Source organism: Scyliorhinus torazame, chromosome 30 (assembly GCF_047496885.1).
Source record: "Scyliorhinus torazame isolate Kashiwa2021f chromosome 30, sScyTor2.1, whole genome shotgun sequence".
NCBI lineage: Eukaryota > Metazoa > Chordata > Chondrichthyes > Carcharhiniformes > Scyliorhinidae > Scyliorhinus > Scyliorhinus torazame.
Genome location: NC_092736.1, coordinates 25,442,597 through 25,459,726, shown reverse-complemented (window position 1 = coordinate 25,459,726; position 17,130 = coordinate 25,442,597). Strand labels below are relative to the sequence as shown.

The window sequence follows — 17,130 nt, the reverse complement described above, 5'->3', positions numbered from 1 at the left end:
ATGCGATTAAGTATATTTTCCTTCAAATAGGCATACTCTGGGAAATATTTGCACTGGAAGGGAATGGCAATGTGGACTGTTTTTTTTAAAGAATGGTCCAATTCACTTTCTTCTTCCGATTTGTTGTCTTTTTTCCTAGCTTTGGAAGAATTACTTGCCATCTGTTCAAGATCAGTTAGTGGCCGGTCTATTCAGTAGCAGTCGTTTATAATTTCTTCATAATCAGAACCCAAATCGGATTCAGAACTCTCATCTGAATCTTTATCACTGTTATTACTATTAGATTCAAACTCCTCCTTCTGTTCTCAGAATTTGATTTTCTACTAGATTGTATCTTTGTCAAAACTCGTGAAGAATCATTTCCATAGAGATAATTTCATCAGTATCAGCAGAATCAGATTCACTACCATTGTTATTTGATATATGATTAATATCTTTCAGCATTTCTTTCTTTGAATCCTTTAATACCCAATGAATTTTCCTAATTCCCACATACCCTGCCATTGGCATCTCATGTGCTATCCACAGGACTTCCCTTGGACTCTCTGCAATCACGGGTGAAGCTAGAACCTTCACTCGTGACAAATAATTCCGCAAAAGTAAGTCCAGTCCGTCCACTGGGAATTTTTTAACCACTCCGACAACTACTGGACTTGACACTAAATCACATTCCAATTGTACCTTGTACAATGGAACTGGGATACAATCTCCACCGATCCCATTCACTAATACCTCAACTTTAATTGAACTCTCTGGAAGGAAACCCAAATCCTTTTCCAGTAAGAGAGTTTGAGTCGCACTTGTACCAGATAGTTATGGATTTGGCTACATCAGTTGAGAAAAATGGGGTGATCTTCCTCTTAGACAAAAATCCTGCAGATCTCTCATCTATCTCTTTCATCACACTTGCTCCCACAGCAGTGTTTACCTCAGGTCTCCTAAGTCCAGTTAAAGCTACAGTCTGCTCTGTAGAATGGTGTGTAAGATCAATTTAAGAGAAAATGTTCTGGGGTACAGTTTAATTGAAACAGATTTTAAATTGTTTTGCTGCATTCTATTCATGGAAAATTAAAAGGAAATCAATAAAAAATATATCCTGGCTCTTTTGTTTTGTAAATAAAATTAGTTTGATTATAGTGTTACTTTTGCTGAAATAAATTAAGAAAGCTATAGTAATTTAATTACATAATGTGGGAACTGCATCTTTTAATAAGAATGCATTCCATTAATTATAATTGGTTCAATTGCAGTTAAGTACTTTCAGTGAATGACATAATTACAAAGTAAACATATTTTAAACGTTACTACTCTCCCTGCAGCACCCACACCTATTATGAAGGTTGGGGTAGAGTAGGATGACCTGCCAGACCTCTGCTAAACTGGTTATGAACTTTACAAGCATTGGACAACAAACACTTACTGATTCTGCTTTTTCCATTTTCACTCTGTAAATACCTCCCTTTCACTTGCCATTCCTCCCAAATGAACAGGTCGAAGATAAAAAAAATTGTGGCTGAGAATTAGGGCTTGTGGGCCAAATCCACATTACAGTATTCCAAGCTATCAAATGTTGCTACATATGGCAATGTTCATGATGCCATAGAAAGAATGAAGTTGAAATGAGCACTTTTAAATGTCCAAAAAACTACTTGCTAAAAGAGTACTCTCTTCTGACATGCAATGGCAACCGTCGTTAACCAACGTAAAAATAAGCAGCATTTACCTCTGCGTCACTTGAAATCATAGCTTCTTTTTCATTTGTTGTTCTTCGTGATCTTCCCTTTGGGTAGCCATTAATTTTGCACTCATAACACACCTCAGGTGACAGACTGTTGTCCTGTGTGTCTCCTCCGATTGGAAACATCTGGCCTTTACCGAATCCTACTCCAGAGACACAGTGCCTAGTGAGAAAATGTAAAATACAAAGTAATGTATAAACTATGGCAAACTATTGGAGATATGGAGTAGATTTTTATCTTCACCAGGATGGTAATTAGAAAGGGTGGACTGAATGTCCACCTTGTGTTGAATCCACCTAATTTTGTCAAAATCAATGCATTGAAAATCATTTTTTTCTCCTGATCACTTTCCAGTATGATGAAGAAGAAAATACACCCCATGGAAATTATACTCACATTTATAAACACACATTTATACAAATCTAGGCTTATTATGTACCTGTGTTTCTTTTACAAAATGCAATTGGATGTTGCTCCTAAATTGAGGCATAATTTGGTATTAATTGGCATGCAATTATCATTGAAGGTATAGATAACATCACTTCTGTATAAAAAACACTATTGCTCAGAATTGCATTAGGAAAATGATAGTGAAGGAGTTAGTTTTAAGTTGCAATAATTTTATAATGCTATTTGTTTTTACCCTTGGCCAACTCTATAGTATCCAGTTGGGCAGCCACATAAGTAACCTCCATCAGTGTTTGAACAGCCATAGTTACATGGATTTTTGGAGGATGAACACTCATTTACATCATGACAAGACCCAGAATGCTGCTCAAAGGAGAAGCCCGTTGGACAAAGACACTTGTAGCTTCCTAGGGTATTGTGACATGAAGCACCTCCACAAACCTGAGAATTCATGCATTCATTTTCATCTGTTGGACAAGAAGATATTAAAACAATTATTTAAACAATTTGAGAATTCAGCTTTAGACTTTTTTTTAGATATTTATTTTCTCTTGTTTCTAACACCAGCTTGTCATATACATTAGGAAAACAATAAAACAGTCAACACAAAGCTAAGTATTCAATATGAAGACTTTACCCATGGTGTTAAATTCAACTGGACAATTCCATAACCAACAACCTCATAAAAACATTAGAAACATTCAAAACAATCTTTCTGGAATTGAAGGAATGGTAATAGAACCATAGAATTCCTACAGTACAGCCCAACAGTCTGCACAGACCCTCTGAAAGAGCACCCTAGCTAGGGCCACTCCCCTGCCCTATCCCCGTAACCCCACCTACTTTGCACACCTTTGGACCTTAAGGGGCAATTTAGCATGGCCAATCCACCTAACCTGAACATCTTTGGACTGTGGGAGGAAACTGGAACAGCCGGAGGAAACCCATGCAGACACTGGGAGAAAGTGCAAACACCACAGAGACAGTCAATTGAGGCCAGAATTGAACCCGGGTCCCTGGCGCTGTGAGGCAGTAGTGCCTATCACTGTGCCACCGTAATGCGCACCCTTATGTGTTTAAATTCTCAGGCTGCATTAACTTGATATTAACATTTCCTTGGCACAATTTCTGGTCTTTTTTTTGTCAACATCTAAATTGTCACGTAAACATTTCCCATCGAATTTTACAATGAAAATTGAAAAATATGTATTTGCGGGATGTGGATGGCGATGGCAGGGCCTAACTGCCTTCACTTTCAGAGTCAACCACATTGCTGTGGATCTAGAGTCATGTGTAGGCCAGACCAAGTAAAGATGGCAGAATTCCCTAAAGAACATTAGTGAATCAGACAATTGGTGGTCATCATTATTAGACTTTTAATTCCAGATTTTTAATTGAGTTAAAATTTCACCACCTGAGATTTGCACCAGAGTCTCCAAGTTCAGTCACAATATCACTATGCCATGGCTTCTATGGAGATGGGATAGGTATTTCAGAAACATATTCCACAGGGCTACATAATTCCCAGAGCTTGTAACTATACGTGAGCTACACATTCAGAAGACAGTCAATAGTGGTCCATAGGACGGTAGCATGGCGGTGCAATGGTTAGCACTTCTGCCTCACGGCGCCGAGGTCCCAGGTTCAATCCCGGCTCCGGATCACTGTCCATGTGGAGTTTGCACATTCCCCCTTGCTTGTGTGGGTTTCACCCCACAACTTAAAGATGTGCAGGGTAGGTGGATTGGCCACGCTAAATTGCCCCTTAATTGGGGAAAAATGAATTGGGTACTCTAAATTTATTTAAACAAAATAGTGGCCCATCGGTGACATTCATTTCTCTCTTTCTGCTTGGCATCAAGGCACATGCTAAACTGATGCCAGCAATACCGTGCCATGAGGGATCAACTCTGCATGTTGGATTCCCATGTATTGCAGTGTTATCTTCTCCCCAACACCCCATGTTAACTTGAAAAGGAAAAGCAGACCTGTATAAGCAATTTAATGCTGAAATTCCAACCCAAATCAGAAAATGTAATTCATTCTTCAAATAAGCCAGTTTGCTGATAAAGTTTAGATATTTACTGCTGATAAATGGAGAACATTGCCAAGCCTTTGGGGTAGCAATTTGATTTGAACGTGGCATCTAAAGGGAGATATAGGATTGGATGCAGTTCCACTGATTGCAATCAATTTGAATATCAGGTGCTGCATATGGCAGATAACCAATCCAATATTGGCTTTTGCGCCACCTTCCAAGGTGAATTTCTATCACTTACACACTAAGGTACACTGAAACTAAATTGGTATGCTTTGTAAAGACTCTTGCATAGATTTGGGGAAATCCATCCAATTATATCTAAGTCATCTCGCTACAGTACAATGAAAACATCAGTGCTCCATATACATAAGTATTCTCCATTCTTCTAATATTTCAAGTAATATTTAATAATATAAAGATTCTACTGGTAGTCTACAGGAAGACAGTTTATGCAATAAATCAATAACTCTTACTCAAAGACATTGTACACATATTCTTTGAACAGGAATTGATTGATGGTTTATTTAAAAAGCTTTAAATATACTTCTATGCTCTTCTCACACTGCATCATTTATAGTCAATGACGCTCACCATCTTACCTACTATATCTTGACCTTATTTTCTTCCATCGTCCCAATCCTTCTTCCACCTATTTCTTTCAGATTTTATTGGACTGTACTGATTCTGTCTCAGAGTTCACCTTCATTTTTACATTAACCTGTATGCTTCCTACACAGGAAGTCTTTTTTATTAACTTCCATCATCCTCCCCTTTATGCCTTGGCCTATTTCTCTATGTTATCCATTCTTCCTTACTGAATTTCTTGTCTTGAACACTGGATTATTCAGGCATTGAACAGACCAAATTTCTATAATGCCTCAGTATTCTGCATTATGAACATATTAAGAATAACTTATTTGATCTTTGTGAAGTTGTTGTAAAAACATGGCCATAGATTATACTGGCATTGAACAGTATAGAGTAATGTTCTCAAAAGTTGATAATCGGGTAAGTATTATGATTACGAACATCAAATACAACGTATTGCAGTCCAAATGCTGAAATCAGGAGCTGGTTTAGCACAGGGGCTGGTTTAGCATAGGGCTAAAGAGCTGGCTTTTAAAGCAGACCAGGGCAGGACAGCAGCACAGTTCAATTCCCGTACCAGTCTCCCCGAACAGGCGCCGGAATGTGGGGACTAGGGGCTTTTCATAGTAACTTCATTTGAAGCCTACTTGTGACAATAAGTGATTTTCATTTCATTCATTTCAAATCAGTAGGGCTTCTTGCAAGTGTCTGTGTATGGCAATAATTTGATGTCCCACAGAATATTTAACAGTAAAAGGAAACATTTGAGATCTGGAAAAGTAATTTCAGTGTAAACAGCTCACTCTCAAAGAATTTAAGGCAACATTCTTAAATATACTTGTCTTGTCCAATCCACTCACATGTTGTGTGAAATACCCTGGGTAGAATTGGCACACACTCAAACATCACCATTTCCCTCCAGCTCCACCCCGCCAAGAGTACTTTAAGTTTGGCACAATACCTTGTTAAACATTAAAAATTTAAAGTCCTGCCAGTCGCCAGAAGTAGACTTTAAAAAAAAAAGTGAGGCATGCAATACAAATATTGAAATTCTTAGATGGTTAAACAAGAACAGCGGCAGTTTTTCTGAGGGTAATGTTTCCCTTTCCTTTTAAATCTTTCGTGAGCATTTGCCAAACCAATTTTGTTTCATGGCTAGAATTATTTGTGTATTCCTAAAATGCTGGAAACACACACCAGATCAACCATGGTTTTGAAGGAGTATCCCAAAATGTTCACTTTTATGATCTATCTGCAGATATTTATTAACTGATCTGTTTGTCTCCAGAATTTTGTGATTTTCTGCAACTGTAGCCGGTATTTTTATAATGTTTGAGTTTTATTCATTTGTCTATTATTTATTGGTTAATTTGCTTTTTTGCAATTGTGTATTTTGCTGAAAACAAAGACATGTTGTCAAAGCTTTTCATCTTGCACTCATCAAGAAAATGCAAGAATGCCAAATTTCAAATGAGCACATCAATTTACACAATAGGAGAAAAGTGTGCGGATTGGTTGGCAAGGTAACTGATTGTTGTTTTCTCTATGGCAACTCCTCAGCCAATCAATTATAGGCTCCCTAAACTTCCAGGCTATGCTGGTAAAAATAGGTGCAAGGGTTGAACATATTCCTTTTGCAGAGAACAGGTTCCTGCTTATGAATACATGTTGCTTCTATCATGCATAAATGCTCCACTTTACAAGCTTGACTGATTATCTTAGATTGGTTCTTAGTGCAGCTATTAGCACACTCTGGGTTGTTCAGCTAGTGGTGCCCAATCAAGGAATCACATCTAACATTAAACATTTGTTTTGTAAATGTGGGCTGGTTGAGTACGGATTGTACTTTGCCGAATGTGAACAACCAAAAGAAACATGTTGTTTGATTTAATCAGTCGGTCATTGGGATGTAAAGCCTACATACCTGGAATCGCATCACTGGAGTGATGTATTTAATAGCATTGCTGAGCCAGTAATAAAGCATTCTGTACATATTTTACTCTGCAACTTACCAATTTCTAGAATCCAATGCAATTATCATAAGACATTTTCAGAAGAACTGGAAAATTTTGCAAGATGTCACTTCAGTGTTGACAATATTGGCAATAATTTAGAAAAGAATACAAATAGCCTAATAGATGCTTTATGGCATGGAAATTTATGGCATGGTAATGCTCAGTTAACAAAATTACAGAAGACTTAGAGGCTGGTTTAGTACAGTGGGCTAAACAGCTGGCTTGTAATGCAGAACAAGGCCAGCAGCGCAGGTTCAATTCCCGTACCAGCCTCCCTGAACAGGCGCCGGAATGTGGCGACCAGGGGCTTTTCGCAGTAACTTCATTGAAGCCTACTTGTGACAATAAGCGATTATTATATTATTATGAGAAAACATCACGAGAATGCAAGTAACCTCAAGCACTGACGTGGGCCAATTGGGCTGAATGAACTGTTTCTATTCTGTAAATACTATGCGGAGTATATGATAAAAGCAGATAGATCTGAAATAAGTTCTGAGAAAGACTATGGGGGAGGGGGGATTTTACACACCTCCTGTAGTGTGTTTCTCGGAGGCAAGAGGTGGGATCTTCTGGTCCCACTGCTGTCAATGGGATTTCCGACTGAACTCACCTCTTCCGCCGGAAAATCCGTGGCAGGATTTCACCAAAATATGCCAGTGGCGGGAATTGCCGGAAAATCCCCCCTACAAAACTTTTTTTTTTAAATTCCAATTAAGGGGCAATTTAACGTGGCTAATCCACCAACTCCACACATCTTTTTGTTGTCGGGGGGGGGGGGAAAGAGAGATCCACGCAGACACGGGGAGAATGTGCAAAATGCGCACGGACAGTGACCTGGACTAGGATTGAATCCGGGTCCTCGGTGCCGTGAGGCAGTAGTGCTAACCACTGCGTCACCGTGCCCCCTATTAGCTGCCATAGTAAGATCACATAATTAGTAATTCAGCTGTCAGATACTTAGATTTACTGTCACGTGTATGGAGGTGTATTGAAAAGTATTGTTCTGTGTACTGTCCAGGCAGATCGTTCCATACATGAAAAACATAGGACATATGATAAATACATAGGGCATATGATAAATGAAATGAAAATGAAAATCGCTTATTGTCACAAGTAGGCTTCAAATGAAGTTACTGTGAAAAGCCCCTAGTCGCCACATTCCGGCGCCTGTTCGGGGAGGCTGTTACGGGAATTGAACCGTGCTGCTGGCCTGCCTTGGTCTGCTTTCAAAGCCAGCGATTTAGCCCTGTAATGTACTTTCTGTTGTAAACATGGCCTGGTGGAAATATCCTCATATATAAGTGACATAACTAGCCAGTGAATAATGCAAATCCTCAGTTGTTCACTGAATCAAAGAGGTACATGGAAAATTATTTGTAGTGGTCTTATGAGAGATTACGTGTTTACTTTTTTGGCAGTGGAACAATTATAAGATTTTGATTGCGATTTAATTTAGTGCCTTGCTTTATCTGCTCTCATCACTCTTTTTCAGAATTCTTTTCCCCTCCTATTCGCTCATCACTCAAAACCAGGTTCAAACTCCAGTCTAATAGGCGAGTATATTTCCAAGCTAATATCAATGATGTTTCCTTACTGGCTAGCAAAGGAGGGCATGGAGATCACTTTCTTTTGCTCTGATCATGATGTTTTCATTGTGTCAAACAGCTTTCACTATTTCTGCAGCAGTGGGGCTGGAGCCAGGAATTGATCATTGTGTGGCTGCTTACATTTGACTTGATGTCTTCCTGTGGTGCCTTTCCTAACTAGCTTTGACTTCTTTAAATTCTTCCATTGTTTCCTGTTGAAATAGGTATATTTTTGAACACTTTTGGGGATGTTTATTATTGGATATCCTGGAGAGTTGTTTGTTGGATAGCTTGGGGAGTTAAGGCTTAATAATCAATCTTCCTATATCTTAGGGTGCCACAGGAGAGATATCGACATCAAAAGCAGAAGACAAGCTGAACATTATCTACAGCAAATGATTAAAGTATAACTGTCGTGGATAATGTATGGATTAATGGATAATTTAATGGATCTGGGTACAGGGATTCATTAGCTATAGTGTGGAAAAATATCAGTCAATGAAACATTGAAAAGATTTGGAAACAATTAAGTCTTGTTTGGAAGAGGGAGCTTTGGGATAAACAACTACAATTATTTTCATGAATGGTACATCTTCAAAGGATTCAAGAATAGATATGTCTTGAGGTTGTATCTCTGATGAAGGAAAATTGTGGTACATGAAGAAGTTCAACATTTCTTCAGAAGGCCCGAAAGGTAGAACTTGAAAAAAAGCTACTCTGTCCACTTAGATTGCTCACTTAGACTAGATAGATATCACAAAAGTCAGTTTTGTATACTCCATCATCAAGTGTCTTGTGGTTACTCAAAATGTGTTGATGAACCATAGAGATAAGGAGATTGATGGTCACGTTAGTACTTATAAGTTAACTTAATTTGTGGTGATAATCTTTAAGTGTATTACATTTCCCAATGACAAACATTTCTTTATTACTTTACCACTTCCTGCATCAGAAAGGCAGACTATAAATGTTTGCAGGTGGCACGGTGGTTAGCACTGCTGCCTCAAAGTGTCAGGGATCCAGGTTCAATTCCAGCCTTGGGTGTCTGTGGAATTTGCACTTTCTCCCCGTGTCTGCGTGGGTTTCCTCCGGGTGCTCCACTTTCCTTCCACAGTCCAAAGATGTGGTTAGGTGGTCTGGCCATGCTAAATTGCCCCTTAGTGCCCAAAATATTAGGTAGGGTTACTGGGTTACGGTGGGGGCCTGACCCCAGGTAGGGTGCTCTTTCAGAAGGTCGGTGCTATGTTCTCTTTCTGATCAAGTGCCTTGGGATTTGGCAGAATTTTGTGTTTCTTACATTTATTGGCTTATGTACATTTCATTTGTAAGTCGCACTAAAATTATCTGTTCTTATTCTTTCTAAAACTGCAATGGGCAAAGGTGTGCAATGACGTGATGATGTGGAAGTAAAGATAAATTTGCATTTGGCATACAGTGGTGAATAGAACATAGTTATTGTTATACGAATTGGGGGCTCTTGAGTCTGCAAGCATACACCAGCAGAAAGCTCTGAAGTTCCTTATATGCCAGTTTCCCTGTTAATCAGATTACCATATTTATTTACTTACTAAAATGCAATTTCTGTTGTCGTACACTAATAAAAATAAAAGCCTTTCTCCACTGACATGAGTCCTTTGTGTACATGATATTGTAGTTTGGAACTTAAGACAGACTCCAAGCACTGTGTTAGTCTGTACAAAGGATCGCCATGAGAGTGGCAATAACAACAGGGAATTGCAGAGGTCACCAGAAGTATGTTTACAGTTTCTGTTGCTCATCAGGAATGTGTGTTGTAGTCACATGGCAGCACCAGGATTATGCCTGTGGTTGTAGAAGGTCACCAGGAGCTTGTCAGTCATTGCTGAGGTCACCAGGAATCTGTTAGCAGTTTCAGATATTAGCATATTTGTTCTGGAGTACAGGTCTTAGGCAATAAGTGGCAAACCAATGCCAATGTGTTGGTTTCACCTTGGGTAAAGTCCAGGGCCACTCTGGGAACCAGAGGCACAACTGTCACCTGCATCCTCCACTAGCACGGATAGGCACCTTGATGGGATTAAGCAGTAGGCAGGCTTCTGGGTCACTCATTAGTGAACACACACCTGATGATGATCCACAGCAGATGGAGGCAGGGACGTCCTGAGGATTTGGAGAGATGCTCAGAGCCCAGGACACTGCTGAGCGCCATGCCAATGATGTACACCTGGGTACGGTCATGCCAGAGTTGCTGGAGCTGCAAAGGCAGACTCGCAAGCATCAGGAAGAGATGACAGCATCCCTCCTTGGACTGCAAGGCCAACTGGTGAAGTCCTGTTCGAGGAGTTGGTGTCATCAGTCTGATGCAATGAGGCCAACATTGAGAGGATGGGGTCCGCAGTGGAGACCTTGGCGGAAGACGTGGGGGGAGGGGGGGTGTCCACTCCATGGTTCAGTTCCATGGCTGAGGGCATGTGCTGTATGGTGCAGGGCTTCAACTACATGGGACAGGCACTAATGTCAGCTCCAGAAGACGACAGGGCTTCTGAATTTCACTCCAGCTGCCCCTCTATCCCATGGAGGAGCCCAGGGGCCCCTAAGCACCTGAAGGGAAGAGAATGAGTAAGATCACAGCCTAGGGCCTTCCATCTAGGAGTCCCTGGGGGGTGTCCAGCCCATCTGACAACCCCTTCTCTGTGAGTGAAACACCTCCAGCCCCAAAACCTGCGCTGCCCAAAAGCAGGCTTGGACCCTCAAGGTCCCAGTCCCGGCACCCCAGAGGACGCCCGCAAAGATCACCTCAGGCAACAGGTCATGGAAGTCAGCAGGGCCTCAGCCTCAGCTGCATATCCTGGAAATACACCCAGACGTAGTGTGAGAGTGAAGCAGACAAAGAAACAATGGGCATCCAATAGACACGTGTGAACCTGGGCACTATTAAAGAAAATACACCATTGTCATAACGAGTTGGCATCAAAAATCACTTTGATCACCAATAAAGAACCTCCACGATGTCATATCATGGCACCACGTTCCGCAAACCCTCACCAAACCTTCTTCCTGTGCAGTGTGAGAATGGCAGCGCAATATCTTTCCCACACGAATGATGGATGCAGTAATGCCACTACACTTCATTTCAGGGCTCCCAAATCCTCCCCTGCAACCCCTATCCATGGAAGGTTCGCCCCTTCCCCCCACCATCACAGCAATGCTCAGGCCTCTCATTTGTGCCAGCATTCTCTAGTTATGAGGACGCCATCAGCTGAAAACATGTGAGAGTTTGTCCACCTCGTCAAGAGGCTGAACACACGAGGACCCCTGACTTTGGAGGAGGCAGTAGCACCTAAGTGTTATTCTGCCTTTATGGGCCCCTAGATCACCCCGTTCAGTGGCAAGTCGCATTTGTCACTCTGTCAGGCAGGAGTCAGACATTTTGCAGAGAATAAGGTGAGCATCACTCTATCCTCACTGCAAGGCATCATTCGCCTGCAGTCGCTTTCGCGCACTACCCATGAATGGAGTGACCATGTCGATGACCTCCCTCAGGCTCTACAGTAGTGAGAAGTGAGACCCCATGTTGGGAAAGGTCTTCACAACCTAGTCCTGGTCATCACCAAAGCGAGAGCCAATGAGGGCATCCCTAGCCCTGTGCCCCATGCAGCCCTCGCCATTGCCCGAGTTTCTTGCTCCTCCTCCACAGGTTGCCCGTCACCATCTTCCTCGATCCTCCTCATCTGAGATGTGGTGCTCCTCCACCTCCTTGCTGAAGTGCTACATTGTGCAGAGCCACTGCAGGCCACTAAGACACCCTCTGGGATCTGTATTGGAGGGTGTTAAGTATTATAATTGGTGTACGTTACGTTGGGCAGTGTTCCTTTGAGAGGTGAGTCATGTGAGCACTGGTGACATTATCAGAGTCAGGTGCACAGGCCCAGTTTTGTATTTAAGCCTGTGAGAGCGCACAGCATAAAATAATTTTTAAAATTACTTAAGTTACAGCAATCCACGGTATCTTGAGCAATTGCCTGCTCGATCAGCGCATGGGTTGACGCATGATCCTTGTAGCGAGTCTCAGACGGGTTTGTGGCCTCCACTCTGGCGTCATCAGTCACTTCCTGAGTGGGTATCCTTTATCCTGGGGTGCTAACATTCCAGCTGTTGCTCTCCCTCAAAAACATCTGCGAGTGCCCCAAGATGTAACTATCATGGACGCTCCCCGGGAAACCTGCACACGCCTGCATGTCGTGCATTGCGTGGCTACAGACGAAATGGGACCGTGCCACAGAGGAGTTGCTGGAACACTGGAGCACCTCGGATTCCACCCCCCCCCCCCGCGTCCCTGATGCATCTGGTGGGCTGCGGGCGGAACAGGGTGGCAACACGCCACCTGGGATACCCAAGCAGCAGATGGGCCCATCCAGGCCCGGTCCCTCCAGAAGACGCCCACCAGCGGGGACCCAGGTCGCAGGGTAGGAATCACAGCGAGCCACCTCCTGCTGTATCATCTGGGGAACCACCTAGACGGAGCGTTAGGGCCCGTAAAGTCAGAAGGTTAGACACTAATTAAATTGGCACAGGTGCAGGACAGTTTAGTTATAGGGGCTAGGGCACAAACCTGTAAATATTTCTTTACATTAAACACCTGTTACCACTGTTACAATCTGTCTCAGTGCTCTGTCAGATGGTTGTGTGCGGTGGGCTGGTCAGTGGGGGGTGATGGGGTGATGCCCACCCACCGTCACCCGAGGGAATTGATGGGAACGTGTGATGGAATTGGCTCGCATGCTGGAATCACCCAGGTGGACGGTGGGAAGTGCTACTGTGGGCAGTAGTCAGACGTTGTCAGGCGATGTGGGGCAGCAGAGTACATCGCAGAGTGGGCTGTCATTATCCTCCACCCCATGGACCAGATCCGCTGTTACTGCCAACCCAGGGCCCATGTCCCGTAGCGCAGCAGGTATGTTTCACGGAGGGGGTTGCAGGCCGAATTTGGGGGGGGGGGGGGGGGGGAATGTGGTGTCCGTGCCCCTGGCCTGTTTCACCCCACTCCCAACCCCCCTTATTGGTGAACCTGGAGTCTTCAGGCCTCATTAAACTGGAAAACACCCTTGTTAGAAACCCCACTCTGCCCATGCTGCCTGGCATCTCCTGAAACCCCACCCATGAGCCTCACCGGTGCCCCTAGTACAGACACTATGGATTCACCTGCTCCATGTATACCAGCCGCGATACCCCTTTAAACCTAGAGGCTTCCAGCCATGAAGGGCCGTTAAGGCCTGCATTTACCCTCCAGCTCCAGGAAGAACCTGCTCGTGTGTGTCCTGGTTAGATGTGCCCCGTACACCACCGTTAACTGCGTTAGGCTCAGCCCTGCACATGAGGAGGTGGAGTTGATCTTATGCAGAGCCTCGCTCCAAAGTCCTCCCCCAATCTCCATGCCCAGCTCTTCCATTTTTCTCGTGTCTCGTCCAGTGGGGCCCTTAACTCTTCTAACAGTTGTCCTTATATGTCGCCACATTTACCTCCCCCTAGCAAGTCTGATGCTAGTAGTCCATCCAGTAAGGTGTGTCTGGGTATCTGGGGGAACGTCGTGGTCTTCCTGCGGAGGAGGTCTCGCGACTGCAAGTACCGAAGCTCGTTCCTTTTCGGAAGTTGGAGCTTCTCTGTTAGCTCCCCCAGGGTCGTGACCCCACCGTCCACGCACATGTTCTCTCACGTTTTGAATGTGGCGTATATTTTTGCTGAAATAAATTTATGGTTCCCGCAGCTGGGGGCTGCAACACACATGCCACTGAGTTTGAAGTGGTGCTTGAGCTGGATCCAGGTCCTTAATGTGACTACTACCATCGGACTCCTCAAATATTTGGTTGGGGTGCTGGGAGTGAGGCGGTGGCCAGTGCCCGGAGGGACGTCCCTGTACAGGAAACTTCCTCCATCTGCACCCATTCCGTCTCTCCTAACCACCCCTGCACCCTCTCTGTGTTCGCTGCCCAGTAGTAGAATAGATGATTCGGCAGAGCCAAGCCTTCCATGTGTCACCTTCTTTGTAGGAACGTTTTTCCTATCCTAGGGCTCTTTCCTGCCCAGACAAAGGCTATGATCAGTTTATCAATCCTGGTGAAGGAGGATTTAAGGACAAAGATCAGGAGTGATCTGAATAGGAAGAGGAACCTTGGCAGTGGATCCCATCTCCTCGTGTCCCTCCTCACCTCCTCCACCAGGCTGGACAGGTTCCATTTATGGAATCACGTCCAGTCATGGGCTATCTGGATCCCCAGATACCTGAACTTGGTTTGGGTCAGGTTGAACAGTCCAGGTGACTTCCTTGACTGCATGAAATTAATGCATTCCATGACCTCTTCTAGTCCGAGTAGTGCTTCCAGACCCTGCCTTCTTTCATCCCCCACAACCGGTATATCCAGCCCGTTGATGAATTGTTTCATCTTCGAGTTCCCTCCAGGGGCTTGGAGGTGTACAGTCTTCAGTAAAAGTTTGGAAAGGCCCCACTGATCTTGTCTGGGGTGTAATTGAAAATATGGAAAGATGTGTCATTTGAAACATGGAAGTCTGGCAATATCTGGTCTGAGAGAAACATGAGAGGATACAGGGAAAGATCCCACCAAGGGTTAACAGCAGCTGCCAGGAGAGGATTGTAAAATGCAGATAGCCTTGGTCAAGCAGGCTTAGCAAACAAGACAAACAGGATTTTGAATGAAGCCAAAACAATGCCTCACACCTTCATTGAAAGTAACTATCTTAGTAAGGATCTGGAAAAGCATGGATGGTTTCAGTTGAGCTTGGTGATAAATGTAAACCTTTGAAGTTATAACCCAAGTGGATTTTTAGCATACAACTAAAAGCAATGTTTCACACCTTCATTGAAATTAACTATCTTAGTTAGCAGCTGGAAAAAAGGATGAGGTTCAGTTGAATTCTAGGTGTGAAAATTTGCTAAACCAGGTAAATAAAAGAAAACTGGAGACTATCAATCTACGAGAAACATAATTCAAAATCAAAGTCAAAATTATGAGCTAAGGACACAATTGGAAAATAAAACTATAGAAATGACAGGAATTAAAATTCACACCTCTATTGAAACCAAAGCATTTTGAATATCACAAAGGAAACAATGTAATCAGATCTATGAGATGAAGTCATGTCAAAATGAATACTTAGTTGGATTAGAAAGTGTATATCAAAGAGACTTTTTACAATCAAAGTGAAAAATGTTACTTTACAATAACGTCATAAAAACGTAATTACTGTTAGAAAGAGAATATAAATCTAGAGACCAGAGCCGGAACTACCCAGAACCAGAACTCAGGGAGAAGCAGAGAAGGAACAAGCAGCTAGGGTCAGATTACAGTCAGCTCGGCCATGGGAAAGGGACAGGGCAAAGCAGCCGAGCTAAAACAGCTAATACATCTAAGGAAGACTAGAATTTAAAGAGGAGCTAGAGTCAGATTACAGTCAGCTCGGCCATGGGGAAGGGACAGGGCAAAGCAGCCGAGCTAAAACAGCTAATACATCTAAGGAAGACTAGAATTTAAAGAGGAGCCAGAGTCAGCTCAGAGATAGCCAGCAGAGTCAGCTCTCATAGCTCGGTACATGGGAAAGATAGGACACAGCAACCGAGCTAATCAGCGAATACATCTAAAGAAGACCAGACTTTAAAGAAGATTGATTGTCAAGTTGGGCCTGAAGGTCCCTTCAACCAACCAGAAGGATCCAGAAGCAAGATCTTGTTACCTTTCTGTAAAGACAGTAATTGTAGCTTTTAAAAGAAAAAATATAATAATAAAATAACTTAATTTAACCTGCAATAGTGGTTATTTCAAAGTCTACTTTACTTACTTAGCAATGCGGGACCCCGGAACGATGCTACTTAGTGGTAAGTAGATGAAATCTTTGGTGAAGGTATGGGTTATACCAGGGGATAACTTGAAAACATAGTTTGACCTGAATAGCACCCACTGAAGCTTGCATCGCAGTCAGGAAGTGAGAATCCCTGATCACCATTCAGAATGTCGGCCCTTTTTGGTATAGGGGGAATTCTAAGAATAGTGGTGAGTTTTCAAAAACAGGGGACGTGACTATCCTACCACTCCCTTCCCTTACCTGTGCTATCTCCCTTGAGGCAGCCTGCTTCCTCAGCTGGTGTGCCAGCAGGCGGCTGGCTTTGTCTCAATGCTCTGTCTAGCAGAGCTGGTTCACTACTTTCTATCTGTAGCTCCTCCCTCTCTGCCAGCAGCTCCACGGTCGGGGCCTTGAACACAGTTTTGGCCAGGTTAAATTCCGCTTGCCACTTGGCCTGGTCTGCTCCAATATCTTGGTAAAAGTGGATGGTCTGTCCTTCTTACTTGCATGATCATATGTTCTTGGCCCACCTCAGGGTCCACTCTTTATTCTGGAATCTGTGGAGCCTCACTATCATTGCCCTTGGTCATTCCCTCGACTTGGGTCTCTGTTGGAGTGACCTGTGAGCCCAGTCTACCTCCGGGGGATAGGGAAAACCCTCCTCCCCAACCAGCTTTCCGAGTATCGATGCTGCGAATTCTGTCAGGTTCCTCACCGCCGTGCCCTCTGGTAGCTTGACCATCTGCAGGTTCTGCTAGCGGGACGTGTTTTCTTGATTATTGACCTTTCCCTTCAGTACCTTCTGGGTTATGGCCAAATTTGCCACCTCGGCTTCGATCAAGGCGATCTGCTCTCCCTGGTCTGTGGCTGTCTTTTCTAGGTCCTGCACCTTGGGCCCCCCCAGTCTCTGCTCTGTC

The 17,130-nt window shown here is 43.4% G+C and overlaps 1 protein-coding gene across 1 annotated transcript in view; it reads right to left on the bottom strand.

Annotated features, from left to right (window-relative positions):
* The window catches only part of LOC140404453 (fibrillin-1-like), a 716,712-nt gene that overhangs the window by 9,524 nt on the left and 690,058 nt on the right, over nt 1-17,130 (bottom strand). Inside the window, exons 63-64 of the mRNA XM_072493009.1 lie at nt 2,383-2,614; nt 1,724-1,901 (exon numbers count right to left, since the gene is read on the bottom strand). Coding sequence (XP_072349110.1) covers nt 1,724-1,901; nt 2,383-2,614 — 410 coding nt within the window. The remainder of the gene's footprint in view (nt 1-1,723; nt 1,902-2,382; nt 2,615-17,130) is intronic.